General features: G+C 57.9%; 2 protein-coding genes across 2 annotated transcripts in view; both read right to left on the bottom strand.

Annotated features, from left to right (window-relative positions):
* LOC104986137 (putative E3 ubiquitin-protein ligase UNKL) overlaps positions 1-9,300 on the bottom strand; it is a 21,639-nt gene extending 12,339 nt beyond the window's left edge. Inside the window, exons 1-6 of the mRNA XM_010836600.1 lie at positions 8,867-9,300; positions 5,860-5,995; positions 4,544-4,661; positions 4,050-4,134; positions 3,449-3,534; positions 203-265 (exon numbers count right to left, since the gene is read on the bottom strand). Coding sequence (XP_010834902.1) covers positions 203-265; positions 3,449-3,534; positions 4,050-4,134; positions 4,544-4,661; positions 5,860-5,995; positions 8,867-8,903 — 525 coding nt within the window. The 5' untranslated portion in view covers positions 8,904-9,300. The remainder of the gene's footprint in view (positions 1-202; positions 266-3,448; positions 3,535-4,049; positions 4,135-4,543; positions 4,662-5,859; positions 5,996-8,866) is intronic.
* Positions 9,095-9,337, bottom strand: part of LOC104986126 — a 10,924-nt gene continuing 10,681 nt past the window's right edge. Inside the window, exon 6 of the mRNA XM_010836590.1 lies at positions 9,095-9,250. Coding sequence (XP_010834892.1) covers positions 9,095-9,250 — 156 coding nt within the window. The remainder of the gene's footprint in view (positions 9,251-9,337) is intronic.

The raw sequence follows: 9,337 nt of genomic DNA, 5'->3' as shown, positions 1-9,337 counted from the left end.
GGTTCTGTTGTTTCTAAGGTACATTTTTTAAAACGTGAAAACAAAGGAAACACGGAACAGACGCCTCTATGGGGGCTGTGAGAAAGGAGCTGTCTCACAAGTGGACGTCAGCCCGGTCACTGTGTGAGGCGGGGGTGAGTGTGACCAGCTGCGTGCAGAGTCCTAACACAGGCAGAGGTCGGTTGCAGACAGCACGAGGTACCTGCTTGCCGTCCTGCTCGCTGGCCTTCTGGCTGCCATCGGCAGGTGACTCTCTCCGCTTTGCCTGCAACAGAAAATGCACTGGCTGTTGGAAGGAGAAGCAGTTGATCAGAACCCCAGAGAGACCTCAGCTCCACCAGGAAGGCAGGAAAGGCCAAGCACTGAAGTCCAGGGAACAGAAAAGGCTTTCAAGTCGCTGCTTCTGTGTCAGCTCTCCTGGGCTCCATTTCCCACGCCCGACATGGATCTCTGAGCTCTCGGCTGGTCTGTGTGGAGGCAGGTGAGAGGTCCCTGAACCCACAGTGTCAAACAAAGTGTCCCAGGCAGGGCTGCACCTCCAGTGCGGGGAGAGTCTTGGAAAGTCAACCCCTGAGGCAAAGGATGGTTTCCTGGAAGGTGATTCTCTGCCCTCTCCTTCTGGCCTGGACACAGTCCCCTCCCTCCCAAGAGGAGGGGAAGAGCTTCACCCCAGAGAACTCAAATCACTTGGGGCTGCAGGAGGCTGAACCTTACCACAAACTCTCTCCGTAACCCTCCTCTTCCACTATTTCCCCCATGTCTTTGCTGCTGCTGCTGCTGCTAAGTCGCTTCAGTCGTGTCCGACTCTTCGCGACCCCATGGACTGCAGCCTACCAGGCTCCTCCGTCCATGGGATTCTCCAGGCAAGAGTACTGGAGTGGGGTGCCATCGCCTTCTCCTCCCCCATGTCTTTACCATCCCGTAATTCAGCTCCCTGAAAGCAGAAACCCCTAGGTCTAGTCACTTCTTCACTATTTATCGCTCTCTGTTAAAACGGTAGGTAAGTCCTCAGGTCTGGCATCCCAATGAATAAATAATAAATCTTTCCTCCAGCTAAGCTGGCTTTGGTCAGTTTAATTTGCAGGACCCCAGACACTAACCCTGAAAGGGTAGAGGGGACCGTTCCCCCCTTGCCTGTGTGTGTGGACTCCTGACTCCCACGAACCACCTTCTGGGGCTATTGCGAACGAGGACGGCTCTGCCTACAGCGTCTGGGGCCTGGACTTCCTCAGGGCAAACGTCGGCACAAAGCTGCCGTGAAACGCCCCGCAGGCCTGAGAAGTACTCTGGTTCCTGTGTCTGATCCTATGATGCGTGAGCCTGCGATGGCTCCAGTTACCCCGTCCTGTTTGGTTTCTGCGTTTGCAGGAGGACCCATGGAGGGCGGAGAAGTGATGCTCACGCTGGCCCTGACCGGGGCACCTTCCTCCTGCCCGATGGCTCAACTCTGAGCCCATCTGGGTATCTTTGGTTTCCTAGAATTCCACAAGTGACCCCGCGACCCCAGTTTGGGCGATGGCGCCAAGGCCCTGACCCGGGACCCGAGATCCTCGCTCCACGGAGAAGCTACACTGTGAAGGAGCCAGGCCATCCTGAAACAGCTCCACTTGGCTTCCTCATCAAGTCCCAGGGCTCTGCCCCATCCAGGCCCCTCTGCCTCTGCCCTGTGCCGGGGACGGGGGTGGGGGCTCATGCTCCGCAACACCAGGAATTCCCATCACATTGAGCAGGCGCTGAGCTGTTCACAGACACACTGGAACGGGGCGGGAGGAGGATGGGAAGAGCAGTGCGCCTCTGGGCACAGGGCACTTCACTCACACTCAGCTCGGCTGTCAAAGGCGATGAGATCCTGGGAAACAGGGAAGGGAAGCTGCCCTCTAGTCCGAGCCCCAACTTGGCTTATTTATTTTTTCATATTTATTTATTTGGCTGTGCTGGGTCTTAGTTGCGGCACACGGGATCAACTTCCCTGACCAGGTGGATCAAACCCAGGCCCCCTGCATTGGGAGCTCAGTCTTAGCTCCAGTCTACCAGGCCACCAAGCAAATCCCCTCACCATCACCTTAAATGAAAATGGCTCATTTGGGACAGCAAGACTCATGTTGAGGTCTGACGGTCTCCAAATACCCCAACCGACACATTCCCTTAGGGTCTTGACCAAACCAACGTCCCTGACCTCACGCCGAGGCGTGGGCCCAACTGACCCCAGCGCCTCAGATCCCACATGTTTCCTGGACTCTCAAAGTCTGTTTGAGCATTTGCTGAAAACATGGGGCAGAAGGAACAGCCAGTTTCCAGGTCCTGCTCCTGCCCAGGGGAAGGCTGGATGTTTCACTCTGAAACACTTTGCTCCAATCTTTTATTGGACACTTTGTAACATAGGAAAACAAATCTGACTCCATATTGGATCTCTTTCACTTTAACATTTGTATTGTATTGCTTTTGCTACAAATTAATCACTAAAAGAATGTTGCCTATGGTCTGAAATCTACAGGCTAACCCAACCAACCACAGTCCCACTCCCATTTTAGTGCAAAAGAAGCCTGATTTCTAACTGGGTTCTTTGGGAAACGAGTCTATACCGTTTTCTTGGTCTGCTGGCTTTCTGAATAATGTTGCTATTCTTTGCCCCAACAACTCAGCCTTTTGACTTATGACCTGTTATGATGAGCAGTACAAGGGATTCCGTAACAACTCCTTAGAGGATCTTACTAACTTCTTGCTCAATTTCCAGTTCTGGAGATTTCAGTTTCAGGCCCTCCCAAGTTCTGGCTCACATAAGGTGAACCAGAAATGGTGGCTGGACCACCGCTGTTCATTCACCATGAAGGAGCTGCACTGGAGTTCCACCTCAGGGTAACTGAGGAGCTGGGAGGGGGCTGCATCCAAGTGCAGCCCTGTATACGGCAGCAGTGGAGCTGAGAGCCCGACCCGGGCACAGGGCGGGCATCGTCCAGGAGGGCAGCCCAACTCCCTGCCCCGCTGAAAGAACTCAGCCCCGTCTGCAGGCAGATGCGGAGGCAGCACCTGCAGACGGCTTTATGGAAGTCACGGCCGATGAAGAAGAACTCCTGTGATACTCACTACCCCGAGACGGCGCCCCCGGGACACGCCTGCACCTCAGACACTGAGTCCCAAGCTGTCAGCTGTGCTCCTCACGGGGGAGCTGCCAGCATGGCCTCGCCTGCCCGATGGGGGTCCTTCTTCACCCTCAGGCGGAGACCGCGCCTCGCACACGACTGACACATGCGTTTCTGACAAAACACGAGGCCAAGCAAGTCCACCTGAGTCAGGACTCGGCCAGGACTCTTCTAGACACTTCTACGCCACCAACCCTGCAGGCAGGCCGCCTCCAACCGCATCACGCAGAGACCACACCCATCCGAGTGCCTGACACTGGATTCAAACCAAATGGCAGCGGGCATCCTCCTTGGATGTCCCCACTTACGTGTCCGGGCTGCCCACTGGGGGTCGTGGGGACATTGGTGAGGGCAAGGTCTCGGCAGCTCCAGTCGCTGGCCATCCCGAGGCTCTCTGCAGAGAAAGGGGGCTTTGAGTGGCTCCTGGCTGAGACTCTGCTTAAGGGACCCCAAGCTGGGGTTGGGGCAAGTGTGTATTAGCCTCTGACAGGTATAAGCTGACCTGCAAGGGACCCTCATGTCTTCTGGGGTGAATCATGAATGACTCCAAAGTCATGGAGAATTTCAACGGGAAAAGCCACCCTCACCATTAAAATAGAAAAAAAAAAAAAAGTAAAATTGGAATTCGTAACATGCTCGTAAGAGCAGGAACCCACGCTCACAGCTTTAGGAGGAAGCTCCCAGGTGCAGTGAGGAAGGGCTGCGTCTGTGCACCTCCCGAACCCGAGGCTTCTTCCCCTTCAGGTGCTTTGTACAGGCTCATCTGGTCACAGTGACTGCACTCAGGACCTTGGGGCACCCAGAGGCAGGGCCAGGCTGGGCCCCAGGAGGCCCAGAGGCCCCCGACCCTCCCAGCCACCCTCGCCCAAGGCGGAGCCCCCGCCCGATCCCAGCAAAGGTGGCACGTACTGTCCACGTGTGCGAAGGCGCAGAAAGGGCCCCGGGGGCAGTGCCCGGTCTGGCGCATGTCGTTGCACTTGGTCGACTTGTAGATCTAGGAAACAAGGGCGACACAGCACGTAGAGCACCGGGCTAGAGACCCGTGTCCGCGGGAGGCCTGGAGCCGAGCCAGTCACGACGCAGAGCTCAAAGAACCACACTACAACGGGGTCTCCTGAAGACGACGGATGCAGGCAGCATGCCTCCCCCGGCCTCAACCCTCCAGCGGCCCAGGGCGCTGCGCCTGCGTGGGCCCATCAACCCCGGGAACCACGTGGGCCCAGGCCACTCCTGTGGCACCTGTCCTCGAAGCCACCCTCCAGGTCAGCTTGGCCACTTGGCGTTTCCTGAAAGATGCACCTGGCTCAGTGGCCGCCACCCAGCAGGTGCCCAAGGAGTGCCTGCTAAGCGGCCATGGCATGTGCCCCGTGAGCAGACTGCGAGTCCCCATTGGGCGCCCGTACCTCGGGATGGAACTGCTGCTCCGTGCGTGAGTGGCAGAGCGCACAGCTGTCCCCGCTTGCGCACCTGGACGGCTCGCCCCACTCGTCGCCATGCTTCACACTGGGGCAGGGCGTGGACCTGCGGCAAGGAGGGCTCAGGTGGGCAGATGGCCTCCCCATGCGCCCCCGGAGACCAGGCGCAGCCCTGCATACTCTGGCCCTTCCTCACCAGGACAAGCATCCAGGGGAGCCCAGAAAGCATCTGGGAGCCTGTTTTCATTTTCCACAAAGTGTGAGTGAGTCTTGGTAAGAGCCCCCAGCGCCCGTGAGACTCAGCCGGGCCTCCTGCAGCATCTGGGCGACCAGGTCCAACCCCGCACAGCCCACCAGGGACTAACACCCTCTTTCTCCCCACCAGACTGCTTCAACACTGAATCTGAGACCCAGGGCCCAAGACACGAAAACCCTAACAACCCCCTCCATGCTTCAGGTGCTTCCCAGCAGCTTTATTGTATGGGGTTTATTTTAAACTTATCTGTGGGAAATAGGACATATTTTATGATTTTCTACCCTTTTTATATGCAGTAAAATTTACTTCACCTTCTCGAGACGACATCAAGTGACTAATACTCAGAGGTTCTCTGACCCTCAACTCTCGTTAAACCACTCAGAACAGTAACCATCATAAAAAGATCTCTTTCTATGTGAAGGCCAAGTAAGGCATGCGAGGCAGTGTCAGATGATTGGAGAATGACTTTTGGCTCAAAGAACAAGCTGGACACAGAGCTGGGGACCCACAGGAGGGTCAAGGTGAGGGGCCAGATGCCCGGACACCCCTGGAGGTTCTGCGCCCCCAGCCCCCACCCTGCCCAGTGCTGGGCCCGTGCGGCGGGTTGGTAAACCAGAGGATAAGCCGGGCACCAAGGTGAGGATAGGTGGAGGGGGGAGGAAATGGCCCAGGAAGAGATCAGGACTACCCAGGTGCACGACCCCAGGTGAGACCCAAACCCACAACCTGAGGAAGTCAGGCCCCCAGAGAGGGTGAAGCAGGCTGTGGGCACCAGGACTCCCAGCCTCGCCAGGGCGGGCCCTCGCCAGCAGGCGCCCTTGCCAGAGGACGCACAGGTCACGGGGGGGACAGGGAAACAGAGGAGCCACACCCTGACCACACTTGCCACCATGGGGGCATCTGCTGGGCTGGCATCCCTGGACACCAGGGCCTTCAGGGACGCTGAAGGAAATGGAGGGGCCGCTGCCTAAAGCAGAGCCTCGAGCCAGACATAAGCCCAGTGGAGGGGCAGCCAGGCCCACACCCGTGACCCAGGGCCCGGGCTCACCTGTACTGGAACCGCCTAGGGTCCCGCCGCCGGTCCCTGCTGTTGTGGAAGTGTGGGCATGCGTAGCCCTGGCGGCACAGGCGTGGCGGCTTGGGGCACTGCTCCGTCTTGTAGCTGCCCAGCACAAAGTTGGTGTCTGCAAGACAGGGGTCCACACGGGGACATGCGCACGCCCGCTCACGGCAGCCACGCTGCCCCAAGCGTCTCTGGGCAGGCGACGAGAAACGCCATGCAGCCTGTCCCATAGTGGAGGGAAAGGGGTGAAGCACAGACACGCGTGCCACGTGGGTGAGCCCTGAGCGGGCCGGATGCGTGGTCAGCGAGAGCGGCAGACACAGAAGGCACGGCCTGACCCTACTTAAAGGAAGCGTCCAGGACAGGCAAACCCGCGGCAGAGTGTGGCCGGGGCTTCTTCGGGGAGACTGGACAGAGTTTTAGAACCGGATGAAAGTGAAGGACGCACACCACTGAACACACTAGAAACCTCCGAAATACACTTTTAAAAGGCTTGGTTTGACCGGCAGGTGACGCTGTGACAGCCGTCCCCTGGCACCAGGGCCACCGCCTGTGGGGAGGCAGTAGCCACGTGAGAAGCCCCCGAGCGTTCCATAAGGTGGGCCCCAGACCTGCCCTGAGAAATAAAGTCTATTTTCTAAATGGTTCATTTCACGTTATCTCAAAGCAAAAATAAAAACCTACCAAGGGTCATTTATAAGCCGTATCCAATAAAAGGAGATTCTTGAAAATAATACGCATTCCTGAGCAATGCAGGAGACCTGGGTTCAATCCCTGGGTTAGGAAGATCCCCTGGAGAAGGGAATGGCTGCCCACTTCAATATTCTGGCCTGGAGAATTCCGTGGACAGTCCATGGGGTCGCAAAGACTCAGACACGACTGAGTGACTTTGACTTTCTTTGGGCTGGTTAATAATTGACCTTCCCTTTATATTTTTACAAACGCCATTGTTTTTAACCAAACTTGCCCAGCAGGGCTGACCGTTGAGGTGTTGCGGGAAAGGCCGGGGCAGTGCTGTGCCGCGACGCCCAGGACACGCTTCCACGCCCAAGTTTAATGGCCCCACCTCCACCAGGCCAAACTCAGTTCCAAATAACTGATTAAATGACAAGAAACATGAACCGCACAGCAGGGCATGGTGAGGACAAAAGGAGTTTGAGCAGAAAAGATGATTTTGAGAAAATAAAAATTGTATGCTGTTTGTTCACAAGCACTGACTGAAGGTCTCCAACAGACAGAGGTCCTGCACTGCATAGCATGACCCACGAGGAAGTAGGCGGCGTGGCAGCATCTGCGAGTCCCAGGGGCTGGGGACACCCATCGGAGGGTGATGGATGAACAAGCCCCCCAGACCTCTTCAGCAATAAGAAGACACTAGCAAGCCCTGAAGAGACCGGGGGACCCCTGCACACACAGCACCAAGTGCAACGGCTGTGCACTGTGGTCCCCACTGTAGGACAGGACCGTGGGGTGAAAGGTCAGCGGCCGGCAGGGAGGGGGAGGGACCAGCCGCAGAGCAGAGAGGGTCTGAGGGCAGTGACATCCTAACGGGAGGATCCAAGTCTTTACACATCTGCCCAAACCCGGAGGACAACACAAGGCGGGTGAGAAATTGGGTATCAATACGATCGTGTATCAATCCTGGTTGTCAACTGGGTATCAATACAATCGTGTATCAATGCTGGTTGTCAACTGTAACAAACGTTACCACATCAATACTAGGTGTTCCTGAAGCACCAACAAAGAACTTCCCTAAGAAAGAAAATCTGCTCCTTAAAAACTCAATCCACAGGGCTGAGAATCACTGGGCCTGGCCGGGCCCACTTTACTTCTTCAAGCTCAGCCTGCCCGACGGTGACGAGGGCACTCACACCCCGACCCGGGCCGCCAGCCGGAGCGCACGGGCGGAGCTGGGGTCTCGGACCAGGGGGGCTGAGGGGCTGCAACACAAAACGGCTGCTCTGCTGAATGACAAGCTCTGAGGTGCCGGCAAGTGGGAGCTGCGGGCGGCCGTTCCTCTGTGGCAGCCTTTCCCCGGGCACGGCTGGACAAGCACACGGACGGTGGCCCGCAAGGCCCGTCCCGAGAAGGCCTGGGCGGCCACCGTTATAAACGCATGCCTGGGCCCCGGGCAGCTCAGGGTTCAGCAAGCAGGGGAAAGACCCTTGCAGGGAACTCAGCATTGAAGTGAGGCAGCCTGAAGTGTTGTGTGCGAAGCTTCTGAGGAGACATGCTGGCATAACTTAGGGGTGGTGGGGGCAGTGGGGCCTGTCTCTTAAAACCACACCGCCCGAGAGAAGCATCAAACAGGCGGCCCCATGGCGGCAGAGCCGGGCCAGGGCTGTGAAGCAGGCCCACTAACAGGCAGGGGTTTCTGTCCGAGGTGATGGAATGTTCTAGAACCAAGGTGACGGCTGCACACACTGCAGACATGCCAAATGCCACAAGCTGTGATGCTGAGATGGTTAAAATGGAAGATTTATGTTGTGCTGCTACGTCACTTCAGTCGTGTACGACTCTGTGTGACCCCAGAGACGGCAGCCCACCAGGCTCCGCCGCCCCCGGGATTCTCCAGGCAAGAACACCCGAGTGGGTCGCCACCTCCCTCTCCAATGCATGAAAGTGAAGAGTGAAAGTTAAGTCACCCAGTCGTGTCCAACTCTTCACGACCCCATGGACTGCAGCCCATCAGGCTCCTCCGTCCATGGGATTTTCCAGGCAAGAGTGCTGGAGTGGGGTGTTTATGTTGTGAGTGTTTCACAATTAAAACCGCTCGCTGCCCGTGGCCATCACCCGTGAGGCTGCCGGGGAGCAGGCAGGCTCCGGGACAGGACGCTCTGCAGGAGCAGGGGCCGCCATGCAGTCCCGTCCCCAAGCAGCCCGGGGACCAGACCCATGAGCAGGGGCGCTGACGGGGGCCAGCGTGCACGGAGCCTCGGTCTCGAGGTCCACTATGTGGGCACTCTGCAGACGGCAGTGGCCGCAGGGTTACCTTGCCACCGGGGGTCCTCGCCCAGGATCTTCTCCATCAGGGCCTGGCTGGCCAGGACCCCGGGCTGCAGGTCAGGGATGCCATCCCCAGCGCCGAGCTGGCCGTTCTGCAGGGCTTCTTGCGCCTGCAGCTCCCTGAAACCAAACAACACGTGGTCACGGCACTGCGCCCCGTCCAAAGCTTCGGATGGTGAGACGGCCACAGGGCTCTGTCACTTCACGGAGCCACCTAGGCACGTCCATCCTGGGAAGGCCGCCTCGACTCAAACCCCAACAGGCCTGAGAGCTGAGCACCCAAGACGCCCGAGCTCCCCATGCCCAGGTCAGCAGGACAGCAGCGGGTCACTTTCTCCTTAGGAATAAAATCCAGGCCCCGGAAGAGCCCCTGGAGGCAAGCGAAGCCTGAGGCCGGGGGAGCAGAGCGGCTCCTGGCAGGACGGCCACTCACCGGACGTCGCACACGGGCGGCCGC

Source organism: Bison bison, unplaced genomic scaffold, assembly GCF_000754665.1.
Source record: "Bison bison bison isolate TAMUID 2011002044 unplaced genomic scaffold, Bison_UMD1.0 scf7180017845683, whole genome shotgun sequence".
Taxonomy (NCBI): domain Eukaryota; kingdom Metazoa; phylum Chordata; class Mammalia; order Artiodactyla; family Bovidae; genus Bison; species Bison bison.
Note: the sequence above shows the minus strand (reverse complement) of the source record. Positions and strands in the feature narration are given on the sequence as shown.